Source organism: Artibeus jamaicensis, unplaced genomic scaffold, assembly GCF_021234435.1.
Source record: "Artibeus jamaicensis isolate MK-2021 breed Jamaican fruit bat unplaced genomic scaffold, CSHL_Jam_final scaffold_3151, whole genome shotgun sequence".
NCBI classification, from domain to species: domain Eukaryota; kingdom Metazoa; phylum Chordata; class Mammalia; order Chiroptera; family Phyllostomidae; genus Artibeus; species Artibeus jamaicensis.
In genome coordinates, this window is record NW_026522037.1 from 3,272,012 (window position 1) to 3,293,719 (window position 21,708).

A 21,708-nucleotide genomic window follows, 5' to 3' on the forward strand; every position below is an offset into this window, starting at 1 on the left:
AGCGATCGGGGTTTCTTGTTCAGTTCCTTTTCTGCTCTTGTAGTCTTAATAAGTACATAAAGTTCTGTTCAAGTTTATACTACTATTTCCAGGGCATTAAAATGAGTCTAGTTATAAAAAGATAAAAAACTACTTTAAAAGGAAACCTTTAGTTTTGATGATTCTCAAATTAAATAAAAACTTCATCATTTTTGTTTTAGATATTGTATTTTAGAATGCCTTTGCATTGTCCTATGTTTGATATTTTACTTGTACTTTTTTCATCTTCTGTGTTCTGTGAATTTCAGTGCGATATTTCCCCTCTAGAGTTTTCACTAAGGTTCGAGTACCTGATGAAGGCCTGGGATAACTGGAGTGCCGTGGGTGTTTAGCATTATGATGCAGTGATATTTGTTTGCCCCTTGGCTGTCTCTCAGTCTACCTCTCATATGTGAAGGGGACGAAACTCAGTTGAAGTGTTTTGAGAAACATTTGAGTTATGTTTGAACTGGACTTACAGTTACACTTCTGTAACGTCGTTGGTAATTTCCATGAAAGTATAATACATTTTTAAGTACATGAAAAAGAAATACACATAAGCACACGAATGTTGGAAATATCTGATGGCTGGTTTAAAATTGAAGGTGGTATTTTGCTTCCCCACACCTTTTGTGAGGTAGTATTTAAAATAATAGAAGGCCACCTGCTTGTTGCTTAATTAATTTTCTTGTATGCCATTTCCTAATAACTGAAACAAACTTTTTTACCATTTCGATGGAAGTGAAATGAAAAACTGTTCTTTGGTTCTAGGTCCTCCTGGGAGAGATTTACACAGGCACTAGCGTAGCACGAGTGATAGTGAAGGAGTTAAAAGCAAGTGCGAGCCCCAAGGAACAAGATACTTTTTTGAAAAATGGAGAACCTTACTAGTAAGTAATCCTTAGTATATGTTTTGCAAACATAATCTGTGGTCTTTTGAAAATCACCGTGTTTAAGAATACTTTGGAATTGTGTTGTAAGGTATTTAAACGTCAAATCACTATATTGTACACCTGAAACTAACATAACATTGCACACCAGCTATATTTAAATTGAAAGAGGGAGAGAGAAAGGGAGAGGAAGGAAGGAAGGAAGGAAGGAAGGAAGGAAGGAAGGAAGGAAGGAAGGAAGGGAGGGAGGGAGGGAGGAAGGGAGGAAGGGAGGGAGGGAGGGAAAGAAAGAAAAGTCAAAAGGGAGCTACAGATCTGGGTGTTCCTGGTTAGGGAAACAATGGTATGGGAATTTTCAAGGTTCTTGGCAACAAACTGATTTTGTGACCCTGCGGGAGGATGAAGGCTGGAGGCCCAAAGGAAACCTGGCCTCAACATCCCGGGCAGCACCTTCTGGTCCTGCTCAGTTTGAGGCACGTCAGTTTGTGCCCCTGTCACAGATAACAGTAATGGCAGTGAGCTCATTCAGGAAGTCCCTCTCTCTTCGTGTGAACAGATTGCAGAACTTCATCCAAGAAACAATATTTTAAATCCATCATTTAAAATTACATCTTTAGACCTAAGAGGATCTTTTCACCAAATAAATTTGCCTTTGAAAAAAACCAAAATATTTCTTAAACCCCAAAAACCCTAACTTTGGAATTTCTGCTTGCCAAGTACACAGTTTAAACAAGATCCGGAGTTTCATAACATAAAACCCAGAATGAAACGCCCCTTGGGAGTTGCGAGGGTAAACGAACCGATGCCCCGACCAGTGACTCGCTCGACTGTGGAACAGGGTGGACGGTCCGTGTGGCCGCCACTTGGGCGGTCATCAGGGCCTTGTGCTGAGTGAGAGTCAGTGTTCAGAGGCCATGTGCAGTGTCACAGTCACATCATAACTCCAAAGTGAGGACGTTACAGAAATGGGAGGCAGGCCGGCGCGGCCAGGGCTTAGGAACGACGAGGTGGGGTGCAGGGCAGTGGCTGGGACCGTCCTGAGGGAGGCTGGGGGAGGCTGGGGGCATCCGTGTGGCAATGGGGCGCTTCTGTGTGTCTGCCGAGGTTGCAGTTGTGCAACTGTGTGCGTGTGATAGACCGCACGGCATGGCAGTGTGCTCAGGCGTATGGTGCACTGCGGTTGTCACGTGCAGCTCGGGGACACTGGGGGATGGGGCTGCGGGACCTTTACTCTGTCTCGGTGGGTTACTGGTAATTTCTGATTGCTTCAGAATCAAAAGCTTCTTAAACAATTTTGGCCTATCTTTTTTAAACTTTCTTTTGGACAGAATATTTTCCAAAAAGAGATTGTATATGCTGTGGAAATTTATGGAAATAGTATATAAGCTAGATGGTCTAAGGAGTAGCTGGGTTATTTATTAATATATGGATCAAATGCTTATTATACTTCTATATTTAGCCTGCCTTTTTAAAAATGATGCTTCAAACTGATACTCTGTAAATTAAAGTTATTAAAATTAGAGGTTCTTCTGATAGTTCTGTTTTGATTTTTGGAAATGTTCACCTGATTGGCTTTGAATTGTTTAATCATTAGATAACAATAAATCTGGTGAGTTAATGTGCTCTTTTCAGCTTAGCATATTTAAATCACTGTGAATGTTACCATTTGGTTTACTGCTTGGACAGTTTTACTAGCCAGCCCACCTCTGATGAACAGCACTGTGACTTTTTCCCCCAGCATCCTCCAGCATCCCAACGTTCTGCAGTGTGTGGGGCAGTGTGTGGAAGCGATCCCCTACCTTCTGGTGTTCGAGTTCTGTGACCTGGTAAGCTTCTGGCAGCAATTCAAGGCCAGGCATTCAGAAGGTCATACCCAGGTGTTTCTGACAGGTGCAAATGCTGGGTGGGGGGCTTGCTTTCACTTCCGTCCCCCCTTTTAAGAACTTAATGAAGTATTTATTCATTGCCTTTGATAATTGTATTAGTGTTTTATTTTTTTGAGAACATTTTTGCCCTTTAATTTGCATTTACAGTTAGTTTCTTTAAATATTTCAGTTGCAAGTTCTCAGTGTTTTGTGTTTTATTCCTGTGTAAGCTATTTGCACCCAATACCACATTTAATCACATGCCTCCGCACTTGACGTGTGAGTGAAATAAGGCCCATGGAGATGGAAAAGATGTCTGTCGAGTATCTGGCAGGCCCAGGGCTTGGGTCTGGGCTGCCCTTCCCAGCAGCTTGAGGCTGTGACTTCCGGGAGGCGTTTTGCAGCACTTTGCCCAGCTGAGGGCGCCCAGGAGTCTCATGGCCTACAGAGCACCCTTGTCCTGTCCGTTTTTAACGATGGTACATGTATGTAACATTTGTGTTCTTCAGTAACTAGACGGTTTATTTTCTACATGAAAATTTCCTGTAAACATTTTATTAAGTTTAGGTTTTGATTGATTTCTTCACATTGTCTCAGTTTTCAGAACATTGAGCTTCCTTGACTCCGTGCAGAAAAGTGGGAGTACCCCAGAATAGATCCCCAAGTAATTCAGAGGGTATTTTTCAGCTGGTAAAACAGGAGAAGAGCAGTGAACACTGTGAATTTTTGTTTTAATTCCTAGATATCATTTGAAAATATATTACTCTCATTGGCAGAGGTAGTTACTTCTAAAGAAAAATTTTTATTAAACTCAATGTACTGGCGTTCACCTGATGATGGTCTAGCACCCAGCCCATCTCAGAGGCCGGTAGGAGCGGAGTGGCCCTCTCCCATCTTCCGCACAACTGTGTCTGGGCAGTTGCACTCGGTCCCAGGCTACACGCATTCGTCTCCCCCCGAGATCCTTGTGTCCGTGGGTCTGCAGATGCTGGGAGGGGTGGGGGCAGGGGATGTGTGTTCTGGCGCTTGGTACAGTGTATCTCTGTGGCTCTTAGGGGTCAAGTTTATAAGGTTCATAAAACAGTAATTGCTTCTCAAAAAATTAAAATAGAATTACCATAGGATCTAGCAGTTTTGCTTCCAGGTACGTAGACTCGAAAGCAGGACCCTAAGAGACTTTCGTGCACCATGTTCACGGCCACGTGACTCACGAGGTGGAGGAGCAGCCCTGGTGCCCGCAGCCTGCTGAGGAGTGACTAAAGCTGGGTGTGTCTGGGCAATGTCATCCTGCTATACTGTGGGAATAAGCCACGTCACAAAAGACACCTACTGTGTGTTCCCACTTAATGCGGCATCTCAGGCAGCCAGACTCATGGAAACAGAGAGGAGAGGGTGCTCGCCACGGTCTGGGCGGAGCGGGTAGGGAGTTTCGGTTTGGGAAGGTGTGTCAAGGGTTCTGTTGGGTGAACGTTGCTGACCTTGGCTGCACAGTGGTGTGAGTGTACGTAATGCTCCTGACCTGTGTGCTTAGAAATGCACACAGGTTAAGATAACTTGATGTTATGCATTATACCACAATTTTTAAAACATCGGTAATTACCTACTATTATTTAAAGTGTCTTACAAGGTGTTACTTCTGTTAGGGGAAAGCTAGAAATGCCCAGATTTCCTTGTGAAATCTGTCAGTGCTTGGAATGGCTAGTTTCCTGTCAAGATCAAGGCCTTTAATCCAGCGCTCCTACCACCATGCCCTGTGGCAAGAGGTCACTTTCGTCTCCTCGGGCAGTTTTGTGCTCACCCCCCAGGGCCCCGGTCAGCCTCAGAAACTTTCCTGCAGTGAGGACTGGGGCCTTGGCTGGCTCCCTGCTCTGAAGCCTGGGTCTGTAGGCTCCGTGTGTGCAAGACTGCGTGTCTGGGGCGGTTGGGTAGGGTCAGCCCATTGAGCCAGGGGGCCTGCCGGAGAAGAGGGGCACCATCCAAGGTGAAACTACCCATTTGCAAGGGTCCAGAGGACAGAGGGTTATGGCCAGGCTTGGGAGTCCGCAGCTCGCGCCACAGTGAAAGGAGCCACTATCCTCACAGGCTCTTAGTAGGTCAGAAGCGATTGAGTGAACGTCGGCCTTTTCAGCCGTCACCGGGCGGTGAGCATGCTCGGCGATAACATCTTCTAGGTAGAAAGGAGAGAATGTTTTTGCACTTACCTAAGTAATTCCATGTTAAGATAGAAGTACCAGTCTGTTTTTCAGAAGCACTTTATCTTAGAATTTTTATGAAAGAAAACGAAAAGTCTCGTGAGTTTGGCAGCTAGACCGTGGCCGCTGGTGCGCTGTGCCGCCCAGTGCGGTGGCTGTGGAAGGACGTGCATGGCTTGTTGCTGTAGGAGAGGCATGCAGAGCTGTCACGGGACAGGCGAGGGGACTGTGTTTTGGATGAGGATCATTCATTTGGCAAAAGCACAGCAAACACTTGTGAAGTGCTAGGCGGGACACTGGGGCGAGTCACCCTGACCCCTGCCTGTCCTGCCTGTAGCACCAGGCAGGCCTGCCTTCAGCTGCTCCATGTGCCACCTCCATGTGGCTCAGTCTCCTTGGGACATTACCTAACCTCTTTATGCCTCAGTTCAGACATCTGTGCAGCGGGGAGAATACTGTCTGCCCCACAGACTACTCTGACCTTTAGTAAGAGGAACAAAAATTGCTGGGCACATACAGTAAGTGCTCAATAAATGGTATTTAAAAAAGTTTTTAGTTAAATTTATTGGTCACAATTAATTACTGAGTAGGGGTCCGAATAGTGTGTGTAGAAGAAATGTAACTAGAGATCCTAACTAGATTCACTGGGGAAGGCTTAGCAAAGGAAATGTGTTTGATCTGAGTGTAGAAGAGTGAGTGGATCAACGTCCTTGGCAGGAAATGACAGCAGGAACGGCGTGTGCCAGGCAGGGGGGCCGACGTGCGTGGCTGTGGGGAGCAGCAGGTGCTCCGGTGGGCACGGAGCGCTATACGAGCAGAAACAGTCTGGCGTCTGTGGGAAGGGTCAGCTGGGTGAAAAGCATCGCAGACCACTTCGGACACCAGACTGCAAGCTGAGGTGATAGGACACAGATTGATTAAACTGGGCTGCGTCTTAATGCTGCTTCCCCTGGGCCTGGGCCCTCGGCCCTAGCTGTTTGGGGCAGGCCGTCCCGACTGCCCTCCCCAGTGCCTGCTTCCCTGCACCCTGGGCCTCCTGAGGCTGCCTCCCCCATGCACTGCCCACCTGCTCTGGCAGCAGAGGGGGTGCCCTCCCTCACGTCACAGGTCCTTGCTGCGGAGGCACCAAGGTGCCTGCCTGGAGTTGGCGCCGGGGCGAACACCAGGGGAAGGGAGCAGAGATCTCTAGGGTTTTTGACATCGCTACTAGAAAACTGTAAATTTTATGTGTGGCTGGCACCTTGTTTTCATGGGACGGCTGTGCTCTGTGCCTTCCACTGAAGTCATCTCTAGATTGCGCGCACCTAACACAGTGTAGGTGCCGTATGTGGTAGTCACACGGTGTGGGTTAGGGAGTAACGACAAAGGGAAAGTCTGCATGTCCAGCTCCAATGCAGCCAACCGTGGGCCTGAGCACAGTGTGCACGTCAGCAGCGAGGGACCTTTTCCCTGCATGTTTGTGGTCTCTGGGCAGTTGAATTTACAGGTGGGGAACCCGTGGATACAGAGGGATGACTCTGTTTGCCAAGCTTGTGCTGGTCCAGGCACAGGGGACACGGAGTCAGACAGCCCCAGCCCATGCAGCTCATTTCTGGTGGGCAGGGCAGACAGGCAGACTGATGGAACACCAGGTAGGGCCGCGGGTGGTGCTCAGCCGAGGCTGCTCGGGATGGAGTCAGGAAGGCCGAGCAGGGGGCTGTTGTGGTAGTTCTCACAAGAGGGTGGTGATCACAGAGGAGTCCAGGAAGGGTGGTCTGATGCCAAATGTGGTGTGGGAATAGAACCAGGACTCGGTGATGGGTTGAATGTTGGCACCTAGAGATGAAGCAAACTCAAGAATGGCATCTTCAGTTTTGGTTTGATCCACGGGAAAAGCTGTGCCATTTCTGAGAAGGAGCAGATTGGAGGAGTTACGTGCGGGAGGTGTGAGGTTTGAGGTGCCTTAGGTCATCCAGGAAAGGGTGTCCAGTCAGCAGTTGGACACATGAGTAGTTGGGCTCAGGAGACAGAGGGCCAGGAAGGGTGTCTGAATGATTCTTTTTTCAAGCCACAGGGTGGTAGAATCACCTGGGAATGAATGTCATAGTGACTAGGACCAAGGACTGAGCCCTGAGATGTGCCAGTGCTCACAGGTCAGTGAGAGAAGGGAGATCCAGGAAAGAGCCCGAGAAAGGACTGCCCAGTGGGATGGGAAGAAAGCCAGGCGGCTGGTGAAGGAGGGAACCCACCAGCGGCCACACACTTGGCAGAAGTCCTGGGGAGCAATCGCAGCTGAACGTGGGGGCACAGGGGTGGAGTTGCAGGGAGGAAGGATTTGCAGGAAAGAGAGGTGGGAGGCCAGGAGGAGGAACAACCGGAACAGGGCAGGCGTTTGAGGAGGTTATCTGGGAAGAGGGGGTGGGGGAGAGGAGGCCTGTTTGGTTCTCTGTTGGATCTTCCTGAGAGGGGTTGGAGCCCTAGAGAGACAGCAGGTGGGCTCACCCGGGCTTGGGCTTGGGACGGCCCAGTGACTAATGGCAGTACCAGAGGGGGCATAGGGGGGTGGGTAGGGGTGGGTGAGAGCTTGAGTGGTGTACAGAAAGCAGAACTTGGGGGGGAGAAAGGGCCTGGTTGGGAGGGCAGGGCCGCCCTGGGGGCTGCAGCTGTGATGTTGATGTAGCTCCTGGCTGCTGCGTGTGTGGCTCTTCAGGCCATTCATTCATCCTTTCGTGCAGTTTTTTGTTAAAAAAAATGAGAGCCCTCCCCCACCCCCAAAATCATCATCTTAAACATAAATAACTAGATTTTCAGTTATAAAACTACATAATTGTTTGGTTTTTACATTGTATTGAAATTAAGTCATAGTTCTCAGTGTCCTGCAAAAAACCGGATAAATCCTCATGGCAGCTTATGTTGGAATTTAAGAGGATTCTTCTGAGTAGCCCAGTTAAAGGTCTGTTATTCATGAATGACTCATTCCAAGAAGTCATTCGTAGCTGTGGTCTGAGTTCTTAGTATAGCACTTTGCTGCCATCTAGTGTTGTTAATTTTCCTTTTTTTCTTCTTTCTTTTTTTATTGTTTAAGTACAGTTGTCTGAAATTTTTCTTTTCCAGTTTTTTGAGGCTTCAGGGAGGATCTGAATACAGGAAACTATTTTTCAGAATACGTTGCTGTTCTTTGTTTTTAGATAGTGGGCTAAAGTGGTTAGTCCCTGTCTACTCCGTAAACATCATTAAACTATAAAACAAACCAGGTACTTAAATACAGCTTTGTTGTGGGTGGAATGGATCAGTTTGTAGTACTTACTTGATATGAACATCTTTATTGTGATTCAAGCTTTTATGCTGATTTTTCTTGTACATGGAGAGCTCTCAAGGGTCTTTGTAGAACACGGCTCTGACCCTGGGTCCTGCCCAATCTACACTGGCAGTTACTCCTCAGCCCAGGTGAGAGGTGTATTTGCCTGGAATGTGCTGACTTCGTGCTCCCCCCCCCCCCCCGTGGGGTGGGGAGAGGCTGTTGTTTGCATTAGAAAGCAAAGTCTTCTGTTTGTTACGATGCCTTCCAGTGAAATCTGGGGCATGGAATCAGTTGTGGAGAGAAGATATTTTAAGAACAGTGAGTAGTAACGAATATACTTCAGATAACCTTGAAAAATAAGGACACCCACTCTGCTTTCATGGCCAAAGTCACTTGGGAAGTGTTGCAGGTTTGTCAGCAGCGCCCATTTGTCTTGGGAATTAGCAGGACACAGCACAGTGCAATCCCCCCTTCCTGTGAGGGCAGTTTCTACCTCAGCTAGGTCTGGAAAGGGCTGGATGAGTGACTGTCTTGCCATGTCAGTGGTAATATAAATAAATTAAGCTACTTATTTTCCTACTTAGCCTCCTTACAGTCTACCTTACAAAAGTTCTGCAGCTAGCAGGCCTGGAGTTTTCTGCTGGAGTGTTTCCGGGTTAATTTTGTTGTCCTCCAAATCCGTCTTCATTCCCAGCACTCCCCCTTGCTGGTCAGAGCTTAGCCCCAGCCCAGGGGAAGGTGGAGAGAAGAAAGGTGTAGTTGTTTTGCCATGGACCAGCTTGTGATTGCTGCGGGGCCTGGGGGAAGCTGGGAGGAAGCTGGGGGAAAGCTGAGAAAGGGGGTGGGTGAGCACACACACTGGCTGGGGGAGGGAGCAGCTGCTGCCCTGGCAGAGAAGTCCCACTGAGCCCGGGAGAGCCCTGCAGGCCCTGCCTATCGGCTCTGTCACTCACTAACTCCTTCCCACCACATCAGCGGGTGAGGTCTGCATCCTGATGATTTCATTCACACACCAGATAGAGCTTTCTGGACGAGTTGGTCAGCTGAAAAGAAGTACAGCCCTGCCACTTACTATTTGCTCTGTGGTTTTGGGCAAATTTCTTAACCTCCCTAAACCTCAGGTCCACATCTGGAAAAAATGTTTGAAATTATAAGAACCACTTGAGGTCGCAAGTGTAAAATCGAGCCCAGTACTTGGCACACTGTTCAGAAACTTCAAGGGCACTGGTTCTCATGCTGGCATCGCCACTCACGTGAAGACCGTGGCCACGGGGGAGAGGACTGTGGGTCCTTCGACCGGATCTGGGAGCTGCTTCCGGGTGCACTGGGAGTTAACGTGGGCAGGTGCTTCTGCAGGGATGTTGGGTTTCAAAGTTTCATTCTGAGAGGAAGTGGACAAACATCCCTTTTGTCCCTTTTGGGAACAATTGTAAGAAATGCATTCTTTAGTTGGTCAAGGAAATGTCCTTCCTCGTGAGTCTTTTCTTGACTCAGATACAAAGAAAATAGAAAACTGTTAGCCTTCTTTCTAAATTTCATTAACATTATATAAAGCTTCAATTTGGAATTGAGTCACATCAGTAAATATTTAATCACGTGGTTAGGAGAATGCTGAAGATTTACTTCCTCAAAAGTGTATTCCCCAAAACACGCAGTCCCCAATTAGAGTGAATTAAAGTCACGGATAAAGACCGGAACACAGGGAGCTGTGCCAGGGTCCCTGGGGCTTGGTGTTTAAAGGTCTGTGTAGTGTGTGTCCAAATGTGCGTCTGCTGGCTTGCCCGCCCACGCTGCTGTCCTTTGAGTAGGCTGTTCCGTGAACTTTTCTGGAGGGACCGGAATGTTCTTTCTCATAGCAGTCTCTGCGTAACGCAGGGTCCCGAGGAGGCTGGCAGACACCTGAGGCAGCTGGCACCAGCACTGCACATACTCGTCCCTCCGTCTGCCTCGTCCCTCTGGTCCCGGTCTGCTCCCTGGTGCGGGGCCCGCATGGGGGCGTGCGCTCTGATCCCAGTCTCCAGGCGTCCTCAAGGGCACTGCAACTGGCTCCGTTTCCTTCGGTGTCTCGTCATCTCTTAGTTACCTGGAAACCTCTGTGCTTCACTAAAGTGTGCCTCATTGTGAAATTTCCTCTTTTACTGTTTTGTTTTATTGTGTTTATATAACAAAGATAAGCTGGTGTTTAATTTAGTTAGAATGACCCTAAAAGGTGAATCATGTTTTCTGTGCCCTTGAAGTATTTGGTTGAAGTATTTTGTAATTTGGAACTTGTTCATTCTGAGATTGTTTATTAAGTTAAATCTAAGTAATTTTTAATAAATAATCATAATAACTAATGTCAGTTAAGGCACGTGCTTCGTTGCCGATTTGGTTTCTTGGTTGGAAACAAACTGGATCAATGCTGCTTCTTTGCAGGGTGACCTGAAGGCCTACCTGCGCAGCGAGCACGAGCACCTGCGGGGCGACGCGCAGACCCTGCTGCTGCAGAGGATGGCGTGTGAGGTCGCCGCGGGGCTGGCCGCCATGCACAAGCTGCACTTCCTGCACAGGTGGGTCCGTCCGGAGGCGCCTCGCAGGTGCTGGGGTCGCGCTGGAGAGGCAATGCGTGTGTCCAAGCCAGAAGCTTCAGCAGGCAGGCTGTGGGGTCCTCAGTTTAAGAGGTAGGGGCTGACCCGTGCTTCCCAGTGTCGGAGTCAGGGTGAGCTGGGCTCCGTTTAAACCACACCAGGAAATAGGGTGTGCAGCCTAAGGTCTAGAAATCATTTCCCAAATTTCAGACAGTGCCCAAGCTGTACGTTGCTCAGTGTTGAGAAGAACGGTCTTAGTCTGCCCCTCGACATGTCTAGGTGTCCTCATGTCCACTTTGGGGTCTGGTTCTGACGCCGGGCCTCACGATATGTCCCAGGGACTTCACCAGGAGAGGAGAGAGACCTGATAGGCTTACGCCATCTTTTCATAGAAGGTCAGAGTACTGGTCTCTGGCCAGCGCTCCGAGGGGCCTACCCTTGTGAGCTTGTTAGGAGGTCAGGGGTTTCGTGAGCAGCACAGCAGCTGGGACGCGTTTCTCTAGAAACCTTTCTGGTCCTATGCAAGTCACCACAGCTGCGTGGAGCACATTGCGTTTGGCTGAGGTCATCGGTGCAGGCTCTGTGATCAGACAGCAGAGCGCTTTCATTCGGTCCTGCCTGGGATGGCGGCTCTGCTCAGCCCCCGCTAGTTTCCTGAGCTCTGGTACAAGTTTACAGTGTGTGTAAATCTGGTACAGGTTTACGGTGTGTGTAAATCTGGTACAGGTTTACGGTGTGTGTAAATCCGGTACAAGTTTACAGTGTGTGTGAAATTACTTCTCGGGGCTCCCGGGGAAACCAGGCAGTGTCTTTTTAGTTGAGTTTAATTAAATCATTTAACTCTTAATAATCCAAAGGCTTGAAAAGGAACACCTGTGTGTATTGACATGAAGAACTATCAGTGAGGTATTATATTTTCAAAAAGCAGGATGGACTGGCATGTGTTTATAGAATAACTTTATTTTTTTATTTTTAGAGAGAGGAGAAGAGAGAGAGGGAGAGAAACATCAGTGTGTGATTGCTTCTCACACACCCCCCACTGGGACCTGGCCCACAGCCCAGGCATGTGCCCTGACAGGGAATCGAACTGGCGACCTTTTGCTTTGCAGTCCAGTGCTCAGTCCACTGAGCCACACCAGCCAGGGCTATAGAATAACTTTTTTTTTTTTTTAAAGAAAACACTTGGCTGTATTTGTAGAGGAGTGTGTGTGTACACAGACGTGGAAAAGTACCTTTCAGATTCTCAGCATTACTTCAGAGTAGGGAAGGGGGAACATTGTTAAAATTTGTCTCACACATCTATACATCATTTGACCTGCATCATGAGCAGATCATTCTGAGAAAGTGCTTTTTAAAACATCCAGGAGATGGCGGGTTTCTTTAGGCTCCTTACACAAAACCGCATAGAAAGATCTGTTTGTTTTGAAATGGAGCAAGCTTATGTTTCATTTTTTTAAAAGATTTTTAAAATTTATTTATCTTTAAAGAGGAAGGGAAGGAGAGAAGGAGAGAAACATCAATGTGTTGTTGCCTCTCAAGAGTCCCCTGCCGGGAACTGGCCTGCAACCCAGGCATGTGCCCTGACTGGGAATCGAACCGCAATCATGTGGTTCGCAGGCCCGCACTCGATCCACTGAGCTATGCCAGCCAGGGCCATTTTTAATCTCATATAACAGGTAGTGCACAACACTTTTGTATTGTTAATTTTCCGTTAGATACGGACAGTGATTGCCGAATTAGTGGTGTAGGTGTTTCCAGGTTTTGGAGAGCTGAGCAGGAAGAGGAGCGCCTCAGAACCAGCAGCAGGAAGCGGTCAGGGAGCTGGAAAGTGCGTGAAGCCCGAGTACAGTTTGACTGTTGCATTTTAAAAATCAGCAAAGACTTCAGAGGAAGTGTTATTTTCCTGTGAGTTTTTTCAGGTTAAAGTTTTACTTTATTTAGAATCTCGTGAACTTTAGAGCAAATAAAGATAAATTAGATCACGTGGTTTGGATTTTATTCAGGTAAAAAAACCTCAAGGGAAAGAATGTTCTTGAGCTCTGGCTGGTGCAGCTCAGTGGATTGAGCGCTGGCCTGTGAACCAAACAACCATGGTTCGATTCCCAGTCAGGGCGCATGCCTGGGTTGCAGGCCAGTTCCCAGCAGGGGATGCACGAGAGGCAACCATGCATTGGTATTTCTCTCCCTCTCTCCTTCCCTTCCCCTCTAAAGATAAATAAATAAAATTAAAAAAAAAAAAGAATGTTCTGGAAACCATTGACGGTGGTCTCATTTCATTTTTAAAAAATTCCATATGGGACAGAATTTTGGGCTTTCAGGGTTTGGTTTTTTTTTTTTTTGTCGGTAGCACGCTGTAGAGCATTTTCAAAGTTGGAATTTAGAATATCTATTGGCTGACTCAAAGTCACACTTTCTGTGTTGGTTGAAAATAGAACAGCCCATGTATCCAGCTGAAGCTGCTAGCTACGTTTGGAAACTGATGTAGTAAAGGGCCCCGATTAGGTTTTATTTTTGCTTGTTGTTTATGAAGACACCTGTGCCTGGGTCTAGGTAGCCTGCATTTCTTAAGCTGCACACGGGACATTCGTGACATTCAGTAACTTCCAGTTACTTTGCTTGCCAGTTGTTACCAGGAATTCAGGTTATTCGGGGAAGCGTCAGCAGGTCACATATGTGGAGGTATGGAGGGTCTCTGAATGGCCGCAGTGACCTTGTGCTGCTGGTCACAGCAGCCCTTCTGCAGATGGGTGTGAGCTGAGGACCAGTGGTGGCGATGCCTCCTGGGGACCTGGGGTGGGGACCCCCAGTTCCTGTGTCGCTACAGCGAGGGGTGAGCCAGGGCCTGGAGGGAGCCTTTCGGGCTGGATTGCTTGGCGCCTCCCCACTGGACCTGTTCTTCAGCTCGAAGGAGGAGTACACTGGGCGTGTTTGCGTTTCCTGGCCGGAGCCAGCCACTGACGTCAAGAGTTATTTCTGCTGTTAAGAAGTTACACCTTGTGTTGTCCTCAGCTTTAGCTTCACATGTTTTGGGCTTCAGAGAGTGTCTATTTTTACCAAATTTGAACCACTTCTTACATTTTGAGAACATTTTACATGCATTGTCCTTATAAAAACCTTGTGAAGCAGCCCTCGCAGACCCATCCCTATTGCTTTTGTGGGGACATCGAGGCTCTGACCTGTGAAGTGACTGGCCCAGAGTCACACACTTGTGAGGTGGAGGAGATGAGACTAGTCCCCAGTCCGACTGGGGGACGGGGGTGTTTGGAGCACACCCGCCCCAGGCACGTGGCTGTCTCGTCCTCACCCGTCGCCTCTGGTTGCAGTTATGAGAGGCGCCCTCCTGCCCCCGAGACTGCCAGTGGGGCTGCACGTGACACCTTGCACGTTACCCGACCTTCACATTTGCATCTTGAAGACCCGTAGTGACCATGCGTAGGGAGAGGAGGGGGACCCTGGGCACCTGGGCACCCGGGCACCCAGAGGTGCTCCAGTGGCCTGAGGAGAATGTGCTGGGCACTCTGAAAGGTGCAGTAGCCAGCCTCACACCTGAGAGGACACCAGCTGTTCATTCTGGTCCCAGGAGGGCGGGGTGGGGCAGGCTGAGAAGGGTCTTTTTGTAGTGACCCCGGAAGGGCTTGTTAGTGGGGCTCAGTAGCAGAACCTCTGTCAGCACGACCTGTGCCCTGTCCAGGGTGCAGAGCCCACCTTGAAGCCCATGCTCCTGCCCCCGGTGGGGTCCTGCCTCTGCCTCCTCTCCTTCCTTCTCTTCATCCCCCAAACAGGGGCCAGTTCTGTTCTCTGGACTGGAAGTCTCTCTTTAAGTCACATTGTCTGTGACAGTGCTTTCAGGGGCGCCCAGGTCTTTCCCAGACACATCCACAGTCCTGAAGGCTTCTGGATGGAGCACCAAGAATCACATGTAAGCAGAGGCTACATGGAGAGGGATCTAATGCAATGAATGGGAGATTAACTGGAAACTCAGATCAGCACATTCGTGTATTGTTGTCAGTAGTTACTGGTGGCGGAAGGGTTGAAATGCTCTGGAACAGTGTCTCACCAGCTTTGTGACCCTAACAAAGTGACTTACATCCCCTGAGCCTGGGTGTTCCTGTCTGTAAATAGCACTCACCTCCACGGGTGGTTGTGAAGATCAAATGAGCCAGTGAGCCAACAACACACGTGAAATGCTTAGAGAAACGTCTGTGTACAGTGAGTGCTTTGTAAATACCGGCCGCTAATGTATCGTTGGGCCACGGCCAGGTGCCAAGCTGCCATTGAATTGTGTCAGCGTCATTTACTGTTGCGTCATTCTCATTGTGTCTGCATTTCAGACAGGTGAGTTCTGGAAATCAAAATCTTGAACAAAGTGAGAACTTAAGAATTAGTTTAAGTGTTCGGTCTTCTGTAGTCACATAAAGACAGACTTTTAAAAAGAGTTTATTTGTAGAGGAAGGTTGTAGGGAGGGAGAAAAAGGGAGAGAAATATTGATTGGTTGCCTCTCACTCCCAACTAGGGACCTGGCCTGCAACCCAGGCGTGTGCCCTGACCAGGAATCGAATTGGCAACCTTTTGGTTTGCGGTTTGCTGGATGATGCCCAACCCACTGAGCTACCCCAGGCAGGGTGACAAACATTTTAAGTTGTGGACTATAAAGATTCAGTTTCTGATAACTTTTATTTATGATTTAAAATGGTAAGTTAGTATCCATTTATGCTTTAATTTAGTGGCCTTGGTTGTTTGTATGCCAGTTGATGATTGAGAACATCCTAAGGGCTAATGCCAACGTTTTAAAAATTTAATGTTTTATTTTTAAAAAATAATTTTTTCTTCTCAGATTATGTGTTTTTGAAAATTAGCTTGTACTTAAATAAACTACATAAAGACATTGTTTTAAGTAAGTCTTGAAAATACGCTCTTTACCTCCCTCGGGGGAGGTGGCATTTGAAGGGACGCGAGCAGTTTGACAAGGGTCTTCTCGTTAACACCCGCACACCTCTGAGAAAGGGGTTCACAGGCAAGCGTGTTCAATAATGTGGGTTGAGGGGGCTCAAAGTCGTTAATAGCAAAAAAAAATTCAGACAGTGTAGACAGTAGTGGTTTAGAGGTCTTTCTTGGTCACTCTTAAGACAGTAGGGGATGAGCTGTGACTCTGTCACTGGTGCGGAACAAGGCAGGGCTGTGGCCAGTGTTTAACCTTAGCAGTTACAGTTATTTGGAAAAATCTCTGATCATCTCCATTGTTGAAGTAATTCAAACTATGATATCCTTTTTTCGATACAAAAAAAGAATTTTAAAGCAGAAACGATTAAGCAGGGAGCTCGACGTCCTACCCTGGTTCCTAGAAAAGCCCTTCCCATAGCACTGCGGTCAGTCGCACCGTCCTCTCCTGGGTCTCCCCGTCTGTGCGCGTGGTCACGCCGCTCTCTCTGTTTTCAGTGACTTGGCCTTGCGGAACTGCTTTCTTACCTCGGACTTGAATGTGAAAGTGGGAGATTACGGAATAGGATGCAGCAGGTACAAGGTAAGCCGCAGGCTGAAAGGGTCTGATGTAATCGTTCGTGGTCCCGAGGGGGTGCTGTCACAACGCAGCTCCGTTTTGGGAAGAGCGGTTGGTTCTCGTCGTTTCAGTGGGAGTGTTGGCTTCCGATGTGCTGTTTTTCTAACCCAGTGGCTTTGTACCTGAGGCTCAGCGACAGCCTTCCAGACACTTTGCTTAGAGAGACTTACGGTGAGTGCAATGGATACAATTCGAGGCTGCTCAGGGAATGTCAGTGTGCACGTGGCAGTGTGGTTACGAGCACGCGTGCAACGCAGGACTCGCCATGTCAGTGTTTCTCCAGTAGAAGTTTGGCTCAAGGTCAGTGGGCTCGGGATTTAGGTTTTTAAAGTCTGTCAGAAACAGCCCCAGAGAAAACAAGGAGGAGGTGAGGTTTTGGTCTGTGTGTGCACGCAGCCCAGCGGCAGGAAGTAGCCGGGCGCGGGCAGGGAGGGCACAGGCCTGGTTCCACGCTGCCCGGACACCTGGAAAAGGCCACTTGACCTCGTTTTCTGCAAGCAACATGAGCACAGCATCTGTTCTGTCTGTGGTGTTCGTGGAAAGACCAGAGGGGCCACATTTGCGCAGTGCTTTGTAGCTAAAAAGTGTCAGGTGAGTGTGAGTTGGCCGTTTGTCTACACAGCAGCTCAAGGGTCTGGCTCTTGCTGTATGTATATCAGGTGCTCCGAGGGACTTGCCTGCGTTCTCTCAGGCTTCGCCCCAAGGGGAGGGAGGTCTTGAATCACCTCATTTTACAGATGAGGAAATAGGTCCAGCTTTTTCTTTTCTGCCCAGAGTCGAGCAGCTGGTAGATGGTTGAACGTGGCCTTACAGCCCAGTCTGTCAGATTCTGAAGCCCGCGCCCGTAGGACCTGGCTCCACGCCCCTGCCTGGGGCACACAGCCCGGCTCCTGAGCTCACAGCCTGCATTCTGGGCCTCAGACACGGCGACTGCCCTTTCCCGGGAAGGAATGCTGAGCGGGGGGTGGGGTGGCGCACAGACCAGCTCGTGAAGCCCTGGAGGCTTCGGAGAGCCCACGCTGCACCTGGAAGGTCTCTCTCCGTGCCCTTTTGGTTAAGTGTGTGTTTTCTAAGAATGTCCTGGAATTAAACCATTGAGCTCGTTAAAAGTATAATGGAATTCAAAATTCTGTGTGCTTTCTAACAAACAGGAGGATTATATTGAAACAGATGATAAAAAGGTTTTCCCTCTGCGATGGACTGCTCCAGAATTAGTGACCAGCTTTCAAGACAGACTACTGACTGCAGATCAAACTAAGTATAGTAACATTTGGTACGTATTGATTTACCATTCTGTTAGGCTTTCGTGTAGCAAAGTCCCAACTCTCTCTCCTGGGGCACTTCCTTAAAGGAAAGTCACTGAACAAGATGTAGGGACACGGCCCTGGCTTGTGTGTCTCAGTGGTTTGAGTGCTGGCCTGCAAACCAAAGGGTCGCCAGTTCAATTCCCAGTTAGGGCACAGGCCTGGGTTGCATGCTGGGTCTTCAGTGGGGGACGTGCAAGAGGCAACCACACATTGATGTTTCTCTCCCTCCCCCCTGTCTAAAGTAAATAAATGAAATCTAAAAAAAAAAAAGTCGTAGGTACACAGATGCAAGTGTGCCGATTGTGTGAGAAAGGCAGCTTACTGCCATGGCAGCGGTCACAGTTTCAGTGACATAATTAGCTTTCCAAACACTGCCTCGTACCCATTCAACTGGGAGCTCCACACGAGCGGGACTGCAGGCCATTTTCTGTGCCTGCCACAGGCAACCCCCCCCCGCGTGTGCCGCACGCGCAGTGAGTGTGCCTGGAAGGCGCTGAGAACGCGGGCAGTGTGCCCCGTGGTGGCGCAGCGCCGGGGCTCACGGGAGGGCCACGTCCTCCACTCGCAGTTTCTCTTCCGGCTTCCGTAATGTGTCTCCGACTGTCTGTGCTGTCGCTCTGCTTTTTCGACTTTCCCTTTCCCCTCTTACTTTGTTTTTGGATTGGCTTTTTGACTGCCTTTTCCCTCTTGGTTTAGGGGATGTGTACCCTATCCCTGTACTCTCAGCGGTTTGCCCACAAATGACAGCATGGGACCTTACTTCACTCAGCTTAGTCGAATCTTAGGTCGTATTTTGGCCCACTTTCTGAACAATCTAAGGGTTTCGAAATACTGGTTTTTAGCATTAGCCTTTGTTTAGCTTCTTCATTCCTTTTTTTCCTTTAAATCTTGGGTCTTCCATCTGGGATTACTCCCCTTTTGCCTGAAGTATGTCCTTCAGAATTTCCTTTAGTGAGTGTCTGCTGGTAGCAGACCCCCCGGTGTTCGTAGGTCCGAGCATCCTTTTTGGCCTCATTCTGTAAATGCACTTTTGCCTGATGACCGTTATCTCCTCTCAGCCTGCCGTGAGCGCTGTTCTGCCCGCTCCCCATTGCTGCCAAGCGTCGGGGGCGCCTGCGGGGGCTCCGAAGGCGTGGCTCTGCTCTCTGGCAGCTGCAGCCCTTCTCTGCATCCGTCTTGTATGTGTGTGGGTATCTTTTCCCTTTCTTTCTTTTTTTAGAAAGGTTTTTATTTATTTTTAGAGGGGAAGGGAGGGAGAAAGAGAGGGAGAGAAACATCAATGTATGGTTGCCTCCCGTAGACCTGGTCCCACAACCCAGCCATGTATCCTGACTGGGAATCAAACCAGCGACCCTTTGGTTCACAGGCCGGTACTCAATCTGCTGAGCCACGCCAGCCAGGGCTCGCTTTCTTTCTCTCTTTTGTAGTTGCACTGTGATGTATATGGATGTGGATTTCCTGCTTTTCAACTTGGGATTTATTTGGCTTTAGTCTGTAGGTTAATAGGGTTCTCACCCCTTAACCTTAAAGTTTTGCTTCCCCCCCCCCTTTTGGGACTCTAATAGACGAGTGTTGTGTGTCCTTCCTCTGTCCCCTGTCTTCCTGTGCCCCGTCTCTTTGACTCTACGCCACATTCCAGGTAATTTTTCAGAATGGTGGTCCAGCCACTAATTCTCTTTCTCTTTCTAAAATTCTCTCTCCAGCTGTGCCTAACCTTCTATTAAGTCTCTTTATTAAGTTTTACAGTTCAGTTTTTGATTTTTCAGTGTTAGAAGGTCTGTGTGATTTTTAACAATTTGCTCCGGTGTCTAAAAACTGGGTCATACTTTGTATCTGGAAATGGCAATGTTGAAAGTCCCTGTGTATGTCATCTTGCTGCTCGGTGGTGTCTTGTTTCCTTGGGGACTTCTGGTGGCGAGGGTCTGGGAAACAAGAATGCGGGACCTTTGCTCCCATGGGGCACCCTGGCGTTCTGCCTGTGAGTGCACTTCCTAGTCCCGGGTTTCCCGTCCGCTTGAGAGTTTGGACGGGATTTGCGCTGCAGATCCAGGTAAGGGCCAGCTCTGTGCTTACAACTTCTTAGTGACTACCCCAAGCCCGCATCACATTTGCTGCCTCTCTGTGCCCAGGCAGCCTGCCCCTCAGGCACCCAAGTGGGGGGCAGCCTTATTCCCACTGTGAGTCCCCGTACTTGGGGCAGGCCAAGGCCTCAGACTGCCCACCACCCCCCCTTCACCAGCAGCGCCCCATCAGGCCTTGCAAAGCAAAGCACAAGCCGGGTGCTGTGCTCCAACGGAGGCCCCAGAGCAGAGGCGGGTGCAGTGCTCTCTGCCAGTCCCGGTTGGGGCTTTGTCCTGGTGACTCCCCGCTCTTTCGTGTGCTCACGTTCCACGCCTCCGAGAAGATGTGTTTTCTGCTGTACTCACGTCCTGACCCTTCTCAGCAGCGAGGGTGACCCTTGTTTCCGCCAGTTTGAGAAGTCACTAGCGGCAGGAATGGCAGCAGTGCCGTCTGATGGGACAGGCAGGGTCCACATGCCCAGTGCCGGGTGAGCGAGAGGGGCGGGAGCTACAGGACGCTGCTCTTCCCAGAAGAAAGAGGCTCAGAGGTTCTCCAGGAGGCTCGAGCCTGTGCGAGGTGAAGAGTCAGACAGGCCTGAGGGTGGATGGCTGGTCCCGCGTCAGCCTGAGCAGGACACCTCACTCGTCTTTCTCTGGGGCGTGTCTGAGAAGATAAGAAAGCGATGGTTAGCTGGTTGGAGCGTGGTCCCATAGACCGAAAGGTTGCAGGTTTTCTTCCCGGTCAGGGCGCATACCCAGGTTGTGGGTTCGGTCCCCGGTCAGGGCACATGGGAGAACACAACTGATTACTGTTTTCGATCTTTCTTTCTCTCTCCCCCACGCCCTGACTGCCCCGCCAAGCAATGAAAAAGTGTCCTCGGTGAGGATAAAGAAAAAAACTGTATACATGGAAAATAAAGAGGGATGCTCAAGGAAGATGTCAGTGTTCTGGGGGAAGGTTGAGAGGGCCACACCTTTGTTCTCTGAGGCAGCGGGCAGAGGGCAGGAGAGAGGCCTGTGGTTTCAGAGTGGGCCTTCGGGGCGAGCGAAGGGGTTGAATCAGGTGTGGGGACGTGGCGACGGGTAGAGTCACACGCCCGAGGTCGGACCAGGTGTGGCGGTGGTCATGCTCATTTTGCCACCGACCCTGTACCCCTCTCGTGGCCTTCAGTATCCATGCGAATTCCTTGTTCTCAGTGGAATTGTAAACCCCCTATGTCCCCGACGGTGTGGTAACTGCCGTGGTGTCCGGAGCGGCCCCGCCCAGGCGGCTCAGTGTCAGGGAGAAGGTTCTTCCTCCGCCTTGAGTTGGGTTGAGAAATCTGGGCCCTTTATTTTCTCTGATAGAAATGATCTCTCAGTTCAGATACTGAATACGCTGACTTTTTTCCTCTGACTTGTGAAAGGCAGGAGAGAATTACTATTATATCAGATCGTGAACTTGTTTATTCAGTACAGATTACTGTTTAAGCAAGCATCCTGGTGGGTATTGATCAAAGCCACTCAAAGCACCAACACCTAAACCTGACCAGGTGTTGGAGTCCGTGGGAGCCTTTAGGGACACCGTTTCTAGGCCCCACTGGCACCTACCAGCTGCGAGTCCTTGGGATGGTCACATACCCCAGCAGGGTCAGTGAGAGCTGCCTGGATGGCTCAGGTGGCCACCCGGGTTCAGGGGCCGCTGCAGTAACTGGGGGCCGGTAACCACAGCGGGAGGCAGGGAGTGGTGGGGAGCCCCCGTCCAGGGGTGAGGGGTAAGTGTCCCTCTGATGCGAGCAGCCCAGGCCTTTCCATGGGGTCAGAGCAGTGGGCAGGAGAGCAGGTGGGACCTGCAGAGGGAAGGGGCACTCCTGCCTTCGGTAAGGGCCGCGCACCTGGAGGTGCGGAGAGGCTGGCCCCCCGAGAGAGGGCGCAGGAAGGGAGGGAAACCCTTCCATGTGGCCCAGACACTCGGAGTTACTTTGGCCAGTG

General features: G+C 49.4%; 1 protein-coding gene across 3 annotated transcripts in view; it reads left to right on the forward strand.

Annotated features, from left to right (window-relative positions):
- Positions 1-21,708, forward strand: part of LMTK2 (lemur tyrosine kinase 2) — a 59,543-nt gene that overhangs the window by 23,728 nt on the left and 14,107 nt on the right. For all 3 annotated transcript variants that reach the window (XM_053657014.1, XM_037134851.2, XM_037134852.2), the window contains exons 5-9: positions 790-908; positions 2,647-2,734; positions 10,661-10,794; positions 16,250-16,334; positions 17,522-17,643. In XM_053657014.1, the coding sequence (XP_053512989.1) occupies positions 790-908; positions 2,647-2,734; positions 10,661-10,794; positions 16,250-16,334; positions 17,522-17,643 (548 nt within the window). The remainder of the gene's footprint in view (positions 1-789; positions 909-2,646; positions 2,735-10,660; positions 10,795-16,249; positions 16,335-17,521; positions 17,644-21,708) is intronic.